Source organism: Rhodamnia argentea, chromosome 3, assembly GCF_020921035.1.
Source record: "Rhodamnia argentea isolate NSW1041297 chromosome 3, ASM2092103v1, whole genome shotgun sequence".
Lineage (NCBI taxonomy): Eukaryota > Viridiplantae > Streptophyta > Magnoliopsida > Myrtales > Myrtaceae > Rhodamnia > Rhodamnia argentea.
The window spans coordinates 18,850,257-18,866,202 of record NC_063152.1 but is presented as its reverse complement, the minus strand read 5'-3'; the positions used below and the strand labels follow the sequence as shown (position 1 = coordinate 18,866,202).

At 40.6% G+C, this 15,946-nt stretch overlaps 1 protein-coding gene across 1 annotated transcript; it reads right to left on the bottom strand.

Annotated features, from left to right (window-relative positions):
• Window positions 1–1,320: 1,320 nt before the first annotated feature.
• Window positions 1,321–3,075, bottom strand: LOC115727451 (berberine bridge enzyme-like 15). Its single transcript, XM_030657671.2, has one exon. The coding sequence runs from the start codon at window positions 3,044–3,046 to the stop codon at window positions 1,412–1,414; it is 1,635 nt and encodes a 544-aa protein (XP_030513531.1). The 5' UTR covers window positions 3,047–3,075; the 3' UTR covers window positions 1,321–1,411.
• Window positions 3,076–15,946: the final 12,871 nt, after the last annotated feature.

The following is a 15,946-nucleotide window of genomic DNA, read 5'->3' as shown; positions in this document are numbered from 1 at the left end:
TCTCAAAAGCCATAAAAATTTGTCGCATTTGTCGAGTCTATCACGACCAAACTTTGAATATCCTTCGACCGCCCTTTTCCGCTATTACAAGTTTACAACCGTAAAGTATTCGGAAGTACCATTCGCTATCATGGATTATAGAAGTTGAGACAGAGAGAGAGATGCAAACTGATGTTTGCCTTTGACTAAGCTCACTGTGCACACTGTTGAGTTGGTCCCTCCCAATTGGTGGCGCAATGTCAATAGTGTATATATGTTAAAAAAAAAAAAGAAGAAGGGATAGGGAGATAAAGTCACGTGATCTTCTCAAATCATTGAGGAAAGAAAATCAAGAGATATCGGGAGATAAAGTAACACGATCTTCTCAAATCAAATCAAGGGAGATTGGGAAACTATTGTAACAAATGCGAAAGCGAACACGTAACATAAGGATTTACGTGGTTCGATCAAGGTGATCTACGTCCACAGGTGAGGCAAAACAAGATTCCACTATAATCAAAGAGAGTACAGATTACGGAAGTCAGTTTTATCGATTAAACAAAAGCACACGGCTCACTAGTCACTCACATAAGAAAAATCCTCAATCAATCGAAAAAAAAACCCTAGCCACAGTATAAATAGAGCCCAAAAAAAAATTTCTCAAGGGCGTTGCCCTTGAACCCCCATACAGATTTGTTCGCACGCAATGGAGATTTGTTCGCTTGCTGTGAGTTGGGCCTATTAGCTCAACTCTCCCATCACGAACTAAATCTCAATTTTTTTCTTCACTTTTGAGCCGCACAAAAATATATCGAGTTGGCTGATGAACTGGACCGGGTACATAAAATTCAAGAGATATTTAACAGAAACAAATCAAAGTGATCTTCTCATATCGTACAATTGGGATTGCTTTTTCTCCTATAAATAGGAGTCCTTCTCAATGAAAGTGATATGAGAAAAGAGATACAAGAACATCGGAGTGTAGCGGAAGAAACGATCATTCTTCTTCCAAGAGAGTATTTTTTTTTTTAGTGAGTTATCCAATTTTTGACAGGTATAGATCCACAAATTGAAGACAGAGATCCACCTCGGGGTGAAGTTGTATCCCATTATTTACTATAGTGGAAGTTTCAAGTGGACTACGGTCCCGTGATTTTTCCCTTCACCGGGTTTTCCACATTAAAATTCTGATGTTATTTTTCTATTCATCTCTTCGCTTTCTTTCAAGACTCTATCCTATTTAATTTTCACAGAAATAGTATTGGGAAAATTATCTGGGCGTTCTCCGCAAGTATCGTTCTTTTTACCAACACACACTGCCTTTAGGTTACTCAAATGTAGGGGAAGAACCCAATGTCAAGAAGAGACAAAAATAAAATAAAAAACCAAATACAGCCATCAAACTATGAAGAGGTCCAAGCTAATCTTTGAACTAACCCATCAACACTCCCTTACTCCCTCTCTTCACAGGAAGAGGAGGAATGCTCTGCTCGTGCCTAAAGAAGTTATCAGGGTCAACCTTGGCCTTGACCTGAACCAACCTGTAGAAATTGCTCTTGTAATACTTCAATCCCCAAGAACTTGCCTCCGTCAAGCTGTTGACACCTTTCTTGTTCATACCCAAATCAAGGTCCCTGTAATTCACGTAGGCCTCTCTAGGATTCTTGGACACATAAGGACCCATGTAATCATACAGCTTCCTGATCCAGCTCATATGCCTGGCCATATTCTTGGTCCCATCCTGCCAGGACACCAAATACTGGATCTTGAACAGTGTGCCGTGCCGGTGCGGAAACGGTGTGGCCGACTCGGGGACCCGGGCCATTGCCCCGCCGTACGGGGTCCATATCATGAACGGGATCTCCTCTTCGAAGTATATCTTCTGTAGGCCCAAGAGGCCCTTCTCAGGGATTGGGGTCCTCACGAAGTCGGACTTGGCCTTGTAGTAGGTTCGGAACAGGGACTTCCCCTGGAGGAGGACCTCCCGGGTGGTGTTGTTCGGGTACCCCGCCATATACAGGACCGACCTGATCCAGCTCATCTTGATGCAGTCAGCCAGCGTTAGTCCCAGCTTGGGGACGCGCTTGCCCATGATCCCGAGGAGGGTGTTGGGGTCTCCTAGGAAGAGGGCGTTGTAGGAGGTTGCCACTGTCCGGTTTGCCGTCAGGTTGGCACTCGAGGCCTGGATGATGACTCTGAGGAAGAGCCTGTCATCGAGCTTTGGTGCTACCTGTTGCCATTTGTACAGGAGCTTCGTCGCCCCTTGTTCGAGGCTCTTGGTGACTGTGAACACAGTCACCGTCTCAGGCACATTGACCAATTTCAACTTCCAAGCCAGGATTATGCCGAAACTGCCTCCACCGCCTCCCCTGAGTGCCCAGAACAGATCCTCCCCCATCGCCTTCCGGTCAAGAATCTTTCCCTTGGAGCCGACCATTCTGACGTCGAGAACATTGTCGGCCCCAAGCCCAAACTTCCTCATCATTGACCCGTAGGCCCCGCCGGTTATGTGGCCCCCGATGCCCAAGCTCGTCCACACGCCCATCGGGAACCCGTGGACCTTGCTTTTCTCGGCGATCCGGTAATAGACCTCCCCCACCGTGGCTCCTGCTTGTGCCCACGCCGTGCCCCGGGGGATGTCTACCTGGATGGCTCGGAGGTGGGCCAGGTCAAGCACGATGAAGGGGGACTCAATCTGGGACACGTAGGAGACGGCCTCGTAGTCATGGCCCCCACTCCGGACGCGGAGGGCGAGCCCAAACTGCCTCGAGCAGAGGACAGTGGCCTGGACATGGGCCTCGGACAGCGGGGTGAAGATGATCACGGGCTTCGGCACGGTCGGAAGCAAGTACCGGAAGTTGGTCGCCGTGGAATTAAGGACAGACGTGAAGGAAGAGACGTTATACGGGGTGTAGTAAGAGGAAAGGGGAACAGAGTTCATGGAATTGGTCGAAAGGCAACGAAAGAAGGTCTGCTGAATCGTGGAAGTCGCAGATGTCCATGAAGATAATGAGACTAAGAAGAAGAAGAGAACCTGTGAAATTAGCAGAGAGCTTGAAAACGCCATTTTTCCAGGTCGGTTTTGCTTTGATCCCGTCGATTCGTTCAATTGAACAAGCGTTTGGTGGGTCGCGCATATATAGTGGATTTTCGTGGCCTATACAACGTGGCGATGATCTAATGCGAACATTACTTTTTTTGGGTCTTCCAGGTCTTTTATTATTTAATGTGGGGTCGTTAATTGTAATTATTGGAAAAGATCTGACAAAAATGCATTATTTGATTGAAGTCCACGCCCGCATATAACGATTGTCAATAGCGTACCATGTAAGCATTTTTGCCACGTGAAGACATAATAAACTCATTTTTCTTTACTGTCCTTATCTGCGACCAGCAAGCATACATATAATTACCCGAATTGAGATGTTCAGAGTGGGTTGTTTCCGAAGCAGAAATGTGGAATATACATTCTGCTTCCGAAAAATTCGATTCAGAAATCTAAGGACGTGCATGACAACACTTTTGGAGTAGAATTTTTTTATCCAAAAGTGTTTTTGAACCAGAAATCCGTTTGATAGAAGTAGTTTTGGAGTCACTTTAAGAAGTATAAAAATTTTACTTCTCTCCGGAAGTTAATTTTTAGAGCAGAAGTGTTGCCATGCACGCTCAACCGATTATACTTGAAACTAGCTTGGAACCGAACCCGCCGATTTCAGGTCGGTCCCAGTTCTAATCAATTACATGTTTTCCTCGTAGGCACAGTAGTTCATCTAGCTAAAAAAATGTCTTTTTAGGAGAAAATTTGAACTAGGAAAAACTTTGCATGAATTAATTGTATTCTTCAAGATGGTCTAAATGTATGCCGACGAAATCTCTAGTTACTCGTAATCATTGTTTAATTGCCATGAACAGAATGCGTACATAAAAGCCTTTACGACTTGTGCTTTTCTTTAAGTTAGTTGCCTAGCCTGTGTAAATATCCTTTGGACTTGTGCTTTCCCTTAAACTATCATTAAGTTTCTGTTTTAATTACTAAATTTCCAAATTTCTAAGGATATCCCATTAAATGATAGATTAAAGATAGTTTCTACGAAAATTAGGGGTGAGTGGTTTCGGGTTCTAGGTAAAACAGGTTCCGGGAAGGTTCCACCTAGAAAATGAAACCTACCCGCTAGTACGGATTCCTCATTTTTCGGAACCTAGAATCTACCCTTTGTACCCTAGAACCGGGAACCTACCTTGGCACAAGTTCCAGGGTCCGATTTTAGGATACATGGAACTTGCCAATTTTACTAAGAACACTTAAGAAAAGATGCTCCAACATCCACATTATCATTTTTAATCAGAGAGATTGATTAGCAGTTGATAAAAAAAAAAAAAGCTAGTGCATTACCAAAGTGCATGATTGTGAATTAAGAACATCAACTTTCAAAGCTAAGTATCATTACACAATATATAAAACACAAAACTTTGTGTCATTTTACCATCACATGAATCCACATCAACATGAAAATAGGGAAAGTGGGATACGTAGCCTCAAAATATTCATCCTTGACCATAGTATAATTCAGAGTGATCCACTCCAGTTTTCTGTGAAGCACGTAAGGTTTATTGCTCTATAATTATCAGCTGTAAACTAAATGTATTCCAAGTTGTTTCATCTTATTTGAACAAAAGCTCACACTCAACAAAACATCACCCGACATATATAGGCAAGAGAAGTAACAAAAGGCCGGATTCTCTTAATCATTTATTGGTTCGCTATTGGCTTTTGCTGAATCCGAAGCCCTCCAAATTTTCATGAATATTAGGATGAGATCGTGTTGTGTGGTCTATTAGAGCCAAATCAGACCTCAAGGTGCTTCTTTTAGATATTGTCATCTTCGGTTTAAGTACAGAGTGATGGGGTTACGGTTTAATCATCTTATCAGCAAGATTTGTTCGAAATTTCTATTCATGAACCTAATTGCTAAGAGCAACAAAATCGTTCCATCAAGGTTTGGGTTGCCTAATAATCATTAAATAGGAACCAATATGCTCAAGCAATCTATCAAACGGAGACCAAAAAGAACCCCAAGTCAACTACTCTCGATCAAGAAGCCCACGCATCTCGAGCAATAAAATGCACAACCTCTCAACAAATCTTATCAAGTTTTCAACAGAAAAAGAAAAAGGAGGTGTCGGAAAGTGAGCGAAATCAAGGGGAATTGAAGTAGCTGTACAAGTACCCGAGCTTGAGTAACTCAAATCCGGACAACTTGGATGCCGTCGAGCAAGAGGAAGTTGGGGACATTGTCGGAGATGTGGGTACCGAGACAAGGTGATAGACGATGAGGGAAGGGTCGTCGTCGAAGAGCAAGGGAGGAACGAAGTCCAAGGGACGGTGAGGGATGGCCACTCAAGGGCATGGGAGATCGTCACGCTCACACTTCCCTTCCCAAAGCCGTTGGGCGTGCTGCTATTGTGTTGAGGTTTCGGAGGGAGAAGTGAGAAGAATAGAAGAAACTTAGAATGTAGAAACAGAAAGTTAGGGTTTAAAAATGCCGGTTCCACTTCCGGTTCCAGTTCGATTCCATAGAGAATTAGGAACCAAAATCGGAACCAGCGGTTCTTCAAACTGCGAAATCGAGAACCGGACCCTATTTCACTAGAACCTGGAATCGGATCGAAATCATAGGTTCGGTTCTCCGGTTCTCGATTCTACCCCGAAACCATATTCACCCCTAAAGAAAATGTCCAAGTTATTAAGATTTCTTCAACTTTGTCTTTAAAAAACCATAAAGTAAATATCATTTTTAATATATTCTCTTATAGGTGAAATTCTCAAAGAAGGTTATATATCATGCTCACTAATAGGTGGAGGAAGACCACATGAATATAAAGAGCATATAATATGTTGGCACATGAAATTTGACTAATGGAGATAGGTGTACATTCGCAAAAGGGATAACACTAGCTCTGATGCATGTTGGCACTTGATCTTTGATCATTTTATTTTATAGAAAATTAATTAAAAATAAAAAAATTCATAAAATTGCGAAATCAACTTTGGAAGCCTTAACTAAGCCTTAGGAACCAATTTTGAACAATTTTTTTTTTCGAAATTTTTGATTTTTTTGAATTTTTTTATTAGAAAAATAGAAAAAAATCAGAAAAAATAGTATTCACGATCACAAAATATGAAAAAATATTCATTGTTTTTATTTTAATTCCATTTTCATTTTGGTCATTTAAAATTGAGAAAAATTCAGTTTGGGATCACTTGAGTCTTCATAAACGTAACCCCAAATTGAGCAAAAAATTACATTTCGAATCTTTTTAATTTTTAATTTCTCCTTTTTCGAGTCATGACATTTACCTCTAACATATCGTATCATATTGTGGCCCAATTATTCGCAGAATTGTTGAATTATGACTGAAAGGACTCAATTGCACTTTCTATCTTCAGTTTGGTCCATGAATTTCACTCTAAGTGCAATTAATCATTTTATAGAGATGCCCATGAAAGTCCAAGACCACTACCCTATGGTGTTCATCATTTTGAATTCATTGGTGCGGGAGGTTTGGCTGGATTCAACCGTTTAGGCTTTGGATTACCGAAAAATTATTTTTGGGTCAAATTTCGGATTTGGGATTTTTGTGCTCAATCAAGCCATTTAATCTCGAAAACACCATTCCTAGATGAAAAGCATGCTATGGAACCCAATTCAAGCTTCAATTTTGTGAAATTTGGTCATCTTTAGGCTTGACAATTTTCGAGTAACCGGGTTGGTAGGATTCGACCCGGTTACTGTTCATCATCTTCTCTAAACGTCTCTTTGTGCGCCGACCAGAAATTGATCAAATTGAACACCAAATCGAGCTCAATTGACGACCTCAATGGTTGGGCTTTAGAGGGCACTCAATTCCGGTTCAAATGGGACCACTATGGTGGCTTGGAGTTACCGGAGTCGAGACGTCCATCTCCATCTTTACCACGATACGCCCCCGAGCTAGAACCAATTGGTTGTAGCCCACATTCGCGCACGATTTGCACGATGCACACCACGTCCCCTTCCCCCGACCTAGATCCAGAATGTTCTTCCTCGTTTTGGCGTTTTGTCGACTCGAGAACTGTACGAATTGTGAGCTGGCATACCGGTTTTGGAGCAAAAAATATGGTTAGGGGAATCTCGGCCAAAATTGGCCACATATAGAGAAAGAGTGCTCTCCTATAGAGAGAGGGTGGGCGCGCAAGGGTATGGGACGAGGTTTATAAAATAAGAGAGAGGCTAGAGCGTAAAGGGTTCCATAAATTTCAGAGAGATAGTAGCTCCCATTGCCAATTCTCGGAGGTTCTCCGGTTGGTGAACAGGAGATCTTCGAGGGCAAAAATCGAGGGGGAGAGAGAGTGTGAGCGACCACCACCCACCCCCCCACCCCAGCTGGGCTTCACCGACAAACATAGAAGCCTCCCAACCAGTCGGCATCTCCATTCCGTCACCAGGGTTGCCCAAAAGGTAGTTCAAACACCCCTTCGCGAACAGCCCTTCTTCTGGTTCTTGCTTACGGTCAGGTTTGGCTCCGTTTCACTTTCGGGCCAAACGGAGCCAAACCGACTACTCTCACATGTTGTTCAGTGCCTATCTAGTTCCCTCGAGTGATCATGTGCTTTGGTTATGTATTTTCAGCCTTGGTTTGGTTTTTTTGTATTGCATATTACATATTCAATGAAATGCTTTTCATGAATCAAACTCCCTACTTTGAACTCGTTTTCCATCGTGTTCCTGTGCTCTTTTTGGACATTCCTTGGTTCTCTATGTTTTGTACATGTATTAAAGCACATGTATGTGTGTTTTTGCTCTTGGTTGTGCCTTTGGAGTAAGATATGAGGTTGGCAATACCCCCTATTGATTTGCTTGTGACATAAAAACAGTGCAAGTGGGAAGTCGCTACTTTGGGGTCACTTTTCTTAGTGATTTCTTGAGCTTTTAAGGTTGTTCTTTGGTCGATTTTACCTCCTATGTATAGCACTTTACATTGATGCTTGTTCTTGGGGTTGATTATCTCTGTAGATTAAATTATAAGCCTCGAAGTATGCCTCGGTGACAGCAAAGTGGGAGGTCGGGGTTTTTTATGTCTTAGCCAGCAACTATCTATTTTCCCAACACCATTACGACACGCTCGTTGAGTTGTCTCCCGAGTTGTTAGTTGTTTTGAAAACTTGATCATACGTAGTTAATTGTTTTTGAGTACTGAGATAATCACCATTGAAAATGCCCCGGTGAATTGTCAAGTGGGGCTTGTTTTTGTTCCAAGTGTAGTAGGCTCATGAGTAACCGTTTTCCCAACACCATTACTACGCGCTCGGTTGGTCATTTCTCGAGCCGTCGGTTGTTTTGGAAATCTGATCATACCTGGTTTCACGTGGTATGATTAGTTTCCCCTGATTTGAACTGAGCTTTGAGATATTCACACTTGAAAACACATCGATGAGCTGCAAAGTTAGAGGTTGATTTTGTCCAAGTGTTGGCCTATAAGTGGACGTTTTCATGACGTCGTTACGAAGCGCTTCGTCAAGCTTTTCCCGAGCTGTTAATTGTTTTGGAAACTTCATTCTACCTAGTTCTGCTTGATCGATTTTTGTTAATTATGTTCAAAGGCCGAGATATTTGCCCAACAAAATGCTCCGTTAATTGAGCAAAATTTCAAAAAACTTCAAAAATTCAAAACCAATACCTAAAACGGTGTCGTTTTGGTCGACCTAGAACCCTTGTGGCTCAGGCCGGGTGCCCATGAGGCGCAAGTCAAGTCAACTTGGTCCGGATAATTTTTAAAAAAATATAAAGATATAAAAATCATTAAAAGTTATAAAAAAAAATAGAAAATTCATAAAAAAATTCATAAAATTACAAAAATAAAAAACTGAAATTTAAAAAAAAATGCCAAGAAATAGGAAATGGCCAAAATCAATTGGACAAACCTATTTTGGGTGATCTTGACCCTCAATCCTTCTGAAAAATGACGATTTTGACCCCGTGGCCAGATTTTCTCCAATCTCTCCAAATCAACCCCAAACCTTGATCACATTCTCTAAGCCTTTATGGCTATATTAGGGATATTATGATTTATCTTGACGTGCCTTATCCGCACATTTTGGATCCTTGGTTGTGCACTTACTTTATTGATTGTTATTAATAGGATTAGTCTTTCCAACCTGCATTAAACTTAGATTTAGATTAACCTCACTGGAAAGCTATGCCTGCATGAAATCTTAGTTAGGATAATTACTTGACAATTAGGTACCGAAAGAGCGTTGGTAGAAATACCGACGTAACCAAGTCCCCGAACCCAAAGTCTCTAGTTCTGCAGAATGGAACTATCTCTCACAATCGCTCGGTAAGGTATCCACCAACCTTCCAAAAATGGCTAGTGACGACTCCTTTTGCATGAACACATTGCACATGCCACCCAACCACACTAAAATTGAACCCTATTTCTAAAGGCTTGGCAATCCATTAGCTTGATTCTTTATTTTCTAGGGTTTGGGGCACAACAATGCCATGCTAGAATGTCCAGTGCAAAAGCTTAAACAGATGGGAGAGAGAGATGACATAAATATGTAAGGAGCATATAGAACCCTACTACCACCCAAAAATGGCCTGCTTGGGCCATGATGGACTCGTAGATACCATGAGATGTCATTAGTAGACTAACCCACGAATCCAGCACAAATGAGAGGATAATAGTAGATGACAAAACGTTCGGCACCCAGCACCCAAAAATTCCCGAGGAACACACAGAGTCAAAGATCAACCGCTTTTTGGATATTGAAGAACAATTGTCAGGCTTATCCCGAAAACTTCAAGGATTATTTAAATATTATTAAACTATTCAAAGATTATTTAAATATTATTAAACATATCCACCTAAGCGCCGGTATCCAGATGGCTTTCACCCCAATTTGGTAGTCTTATTTGCGCATACCACGGTGGGGATGTTGGCTGAGTCCTAAGTTCTCCGATAGATTGACCCACAAAAAAGTCAGTTCGATAGCTTGGTCGCAAGACCAGCTATCACATCAACATCGTAAGATGATATATATGAGAGAGTGGAACCAACGGCTTATGAGCTCACGGTTTTGAGAGTGGTTGTAGCCTACCTAAGTTCAGCTTTATTCAACTCAATTCATTGCATGCAGGGTAGTCTATATTGCCCCAATGTATCATTTTCTTTGTCTTTTTTTAGTGGGGATCTACTTCGATGCTTACCGAAGATAGACTCCTATCTATGTGTGGACTTACGCATTATGCTTCTTTACATAGGGAAAGTGATGATATCAGAACCTTAGAAGCTGATTCCTTTAAAAGATTCCCTTCTGCTTATGTAAGCGAAAAATCCTTTGCTTGAATGGGGGACTCTTGTCTGACTCTTTTCATGAATCATATACTGGTAAATAGGATAGGGGCATTATTGTCCCCGTAGGACGGTGGGCATCAAAGTCAGCAATTTTCGACCACTAAATATGAAAAATTTTAAAACTCAATTGGCACAATTAAAAGGTTGAAGACTGTTATTGGCCAAAGTGCAATAAATTTAGGACTTTTTAAATAATGTTCCTGTCAACTTCATTTTTTTTGGGTGCATCCCTCCTCGTCGGCCACAGGCGATGTCGGCCATCTCCGGATCTAGCAAGGGCCCTTGCTCGAGGAGGGCCTGGAGATGGTAAGGGCCCTTGCTCGGGGAGGGCAAGGCCACCCTTTGTTGTGCCTTGCGACCTTCGCCAACAATAGATAAAAATAATATTTAAAGGCAAAGCAAAGAAAACAATAAAACAAAGAAAAAGCTAAAAGACTATAAGAAAATTCACATATTAATTAAATATTATTAAAAATATCCACATCAGCACTATCGTGCCATGTAGAACGGTGAACGCCCAAGTTAACGATTTCCTTGATAATCTCAATTGGTAAAACATAAAAACGTTTAGGACTCAATTGGCACAAGTGAAAAGTTTAGGACTGAATTGGCTAAAGTGCAATATGTTTAAGATTTTTTGGATAATGTTTCAGTCAACTTCATTTTGTTGGGTACATCAAACAAGTCAAGTTCAAAAAGTTGCAATTGCATGTGAGACTTAATTTCATTATTTAACACATGATTTCAGCATCTTAATGTCGCAACCTGAAGTTGGAAAAACTTAGGTTAACAGATTATCATATTAATTAAATCAACTAACCTAATTCGGACTCTCCCATGTCTTACCGAATCACAAGTTAGGTTTATTTCATGCAAAATTATTAAATTAGGAGCTGCCACTAATTGTGCTTGGTAGGTCGATTAGAAACCTAAAAAAAATAGTCGAAGAACTATTTTATTCCTACGAACCAGAGAAAATGAGTCCGGGTCTTGGTTACATTAATTAGAAAAATTAATGTCCGTTCAATACCAAATTTTCATGAAAAATCCGTGGTAACATAATATGAAGTATGCATGAATGATGTGCATGATATGACAGGCATGATACTAAACTATGTGCTATGCAATGAGAATGACATTTTTTTTTTTGGTATTTTCCATGTATTTTGGGATTTATAAAAAATAAAAGTAAAAACTGCCCTAAAGTGAAATAACATTCATTATAGTTTAAGAATTTGATTTCTCAAAGTCCCAACTTATATTTAATGTTATTCGTGACATGAAAAGCATGAAACAATGTGATTTACCTTAATAAAGAGGTGTCATCTTTTTGGTATTTTTTTGGAATTTAATTAAAAGAGAAAAACACAAAATTTGAACAAAAATAAACAATTTTGCTCATAAATCACCTTTAAATCCGCAATTCCAATTTTTATTCACAACATTCCCCGATATTAGGGCTAGCAAGTGAATATATTATAGAATTACCGCCGTCTCTATATACATAGGGCAAATCTTGAAATTCTATTTAGGAATTAGCAATCCGCTACTTGAGATCGAGAATATGATGTTTGATTCACACATACGGGCACAATCGTACTTCGAGATCAAAGTCATATGTTGCCTTTAATGTACGTTTTCCGGAGGACAAGGTACAATTATGAAGCATATGTTATGGGCAAGATTGTTTATTTAAGTGCAAATTATCACAATTATGCACTCATAAAATAAATAACAGATAGGATGTGGAAATAAATAAAAGAGAAACAAAATCAATCCATTCAGGAATATTCTAATAATGTGTCTACTTATCTATAAGCTAATATTGCGTTATATCTAACACAACACTATCTTGTCTATAAGATTAGATTTTCTAAATATGTGGCAATATCTGCAAGATTGAATTAGATATCAAGTAACTTAAAATAAACAATTAAATATTCTAAATATTCTCTGATAAGCTCGTTACTTAATTTGCAGATTTGCTTTCCAAATTTGAGTTGGACCAAGCTTGCGGATCAAGCTAGAGATCTCAGACAGCTCGGGTGGGGGACACGCACGGTGGTTCTTGAAGCAGAATTGGCGACGGCTCATGGATAGCACCTCACCGGTGTCCTTGGTAATACTCGTGGACCGATTCGATTAATAAAGCCTCGTGTCATTTCGGTGCAGCCTTCTCCTTTTCCCAATAAAGTCTTCTTCATGGACATGACAGAGTAAGACAAAAAAGAAGAGTCCTTTTGTGTGCATTAAAAGGAAAATAAAATGAGAAACCAAAAAGAAGACTTCTCTTTCATTGACTTGGTTGTGCTCTACCCACGTTGATACTAAGAAACCCACCACTGACAGATGTTAATGGCACCGTTAACGCAAAATTTCCTGGTTTTACGTCAATGACTTCTTGTTGATTGCTGCTCCAGATTGGCTGAGGTACAACGAGGATATCCACGAGGACATCCACGGAATACTTCGGCTGATCGGCATCATCGTTGTTGGCACAGATCAGAAGTTTCCTTATCGCTCGACGGGGGTGATAGTTGGTTCACAGGAACAGCAGAGATTCGGTCTATGGGATAGCCCGTGACAATGGCCGACTCCACGAAGGGGATGCCATGAACCTACAAGGAGAATCTGAACAAGGCAAAGAACCAATCGAAATAAGGTTAAGGACTGACCTTTTGTCGTTGAATTGTTTGCGACCACGGGAATGATTTGACACGTCATGGATAACTAGCGACGATGGCAAGAAGAAATCTGGTGCCGAGGGACTCTTAAACTGTGGAGAACATGGCTCTTTTCTCGTTCTTTGTTGAATTCCTCCACTGGTATCTTGTTGATTACCGCTTGTACTCCTTTGAGAACACATGGGTTTGTCACCGGAGACCAACCAGTCTTCATCGGTGAGGAAAGCTGGAGATTGCCGCCTTTTGTTCCTCTCCTGTGGGCATGAATTGATGGAGAGGGATCATGAAAAAATCTCTACCCAAAAGCAATACTCCCTCTTCTCACTACGAAAAAACAAGGATTTAGCCATGGAAAATTAGCGACGAAAAAAATTCATCACTAATTTGCGAAGAAAATAGTGACGAAAACAAAATTCGTCGCCATTTACGACGAAAATAGCGAGAAAAAATTTGTCGCTAATTAGTGATGAAAATAGTGATGAAAATATACTCGTCGCTAATTGGCGACGAAAACATATTTGTCGCTAAATTGGCGACGAAAATAGCGACGAAAAAAATTTAGTCTCTAATTTGCAATGAAATTAGGAACGAACAACTTTTTCGTTGCTAAGTAGCGATGAAAAAGTTGTTCATCGCTAATTTAGTGACGAAAAAATGATTCGTCGGTAAACCAACTTCTATAATTTAGCGACGAAAAAATAGTTCATCGCTAAATTAGCAACGGAAATATATTTCGTCGCAAAATTCATCACAAAATTTGTGATGAAAGGGATTTTTGTCGCTAAATTACAGATGTTTTTTTGTCGCTAAAGTCCACCAACATCGTTTCTTCATTAATTTATACAATTAAAGACGAAATTTGCAATTCTCATCAGATTAACCACGTTCTACTATAAATAATTCAACCAAATACTTGGGTAAGTGTTTTTGACATGGTTATTATGACATTCTGAATTTCCTACCATTCGAGACTATTGAACGAAGAATATCTATCGATGTAATTCAGTTTTATGTCGCTTGGATCCGATCAATCCCGAGTACACCGACCAAAAAGGGAAAGGCTAATGTACGACAAGGTACGTGGACCTAAGAAATTCGAATATGAATAGGCATTTTGACCAAAAGGATTGCTGAGGGAATATTTAGAACCGGTAAAGGCCAATCTAAGAGCGATTATGGAATCCATTGCTAGCGTTATACAATTGGAGCGTGGGTGATTCCACTTAACCAACGTATGATTTGCAAGATTTTCTTAAATCGAACTATGACGATCAAGACCTAAGAAACTAGTGATAAACCTTCGCAACTACATAACAATCAAAATGGCCATAACTCGAGTAAGCCTAAGAGTGATGAAAATCACTAAGTCAATATGCATAATATTGCTGCAAAAGCCGCCCGTTAGTGTGAGATAAACTGAAGCTACATTCGAAAGAAAATGAATCGGGAAATAGAATCTCGAAATCGGGAATAGGGCAATGATGAATTCCAACATTTCAAAGGAAATGGACGTCATCTCATCGAGGGCCATTGATATTGAAAAAAAAAGTGAAAAGTGAAATTTCGCCTGGAGGTGTGAAATGACCATTTTGCCCCTAGGAGGTTAACTTTGTCTTAAGATTATCCAATGACATATTAGTCATTTCCCTTAATCCTCTTTGTGGTAGAAAATCAGAGGGCAAATGGGTCAATTTGGAGCAAAATATTAATGGATTAAATGCCAAGTGTCATTAGTTGATTAAAGGACAAAGTGCATTATTGGTGGCCTTTTCTCTCTCCTAATCTTCTTCTTGACCTTGACCAAAAAGTGCAAGAAGACTCTCTCTCCCTCTCTCTTGTCATTTCTCTCTCACTCGGAGCACTATCTCGCTCGGCTCGCTCACCCTCTCGGTTCTGAAGCCCTTCACTGTTTCGGCCTTAACTTTGTCGTTCGACGTCGAATGGAGACGATCCACCCATCAATAGAAAGCTTATTCTCTTGCCATTCTAATGATATATTGTTAACTCAATTTGGCCCAGCCGTTCGTTCTGTAGAGTGGTTTGAGTGAGCAAAGGTCACCGACCGACCCTGCCCAACCAGTTTCTGCCGCCTGTTTCGTCATGCTCGAACGCCGCCACCGGCCACCTCCAAGCTAGTCTCCGACCACCTACATTACCTTTAGCCTCTCCTCTACAAGTTCCAAGTGGTAGTTCGTCCATTGGAGGTTCCATTTTCCCGAACCAGCCCCAAACCCGAAAGTGGACAGATTTTGACTAAGCTAAGGTAATGCTTCCGTTCTTCCTCTTAGAGACTCCGATTGGCTTCAAATTTTCTGTGGGTTCTTCTGGAAACCTTGTACTAGGGCTAGATGAGTTAGGGTTGCAAGTTTATTTGAAATTTGAGGAGTTTTCATGGCTGATTTGAGGTGATTTTTGGAAGGTAGATTCTGACTTCCTGCGCGCTTAAGGGAGTCGGGCTGATTGGAGGTCTTAGAGGTGTTATTTTGACTTCAAATTTTCGGTGAGTATCCTAGACATGTGGATTGAAGTTTTGGTAAGTTAATTTCATGATAAATTGCAGCTTAGGATTGATCTATGGACTGATTAATACGGGGTAAGGCAGAACCGAATCTGCCCCGTGTTGGGACCGAGCCGACCGAACCAATTAAGGGCTGTGAATGGTGTTGCCTTGTCTAAATTTCATCGTTAAGGCACCTTAGGATGTTAATTGATGCGTTGACGTAGTATTGGCATAATGGATTTGAGAAATGAATGAGTTTCGATGCAATTTTCGTAGGTATGCGTGAATTTCCCTTTTGGCTCTGAGTGAGCCGAGCTAGGAGACTCATTTGGATTGGAAATTGTTAGCTTGACCTAAATGTAAGTGTTCCTTAAACCCTTACTTG

Excerpts from the sequence above, each read along its gene's own strand:
- LOC115727451 (XM_030657671.2), bottom strand. The coding sequence starts at position 3,046 with ATGGCGTTTTCAAGCTCTCTGCTAATTTCACAGGTTCTCTTCTTCTTC.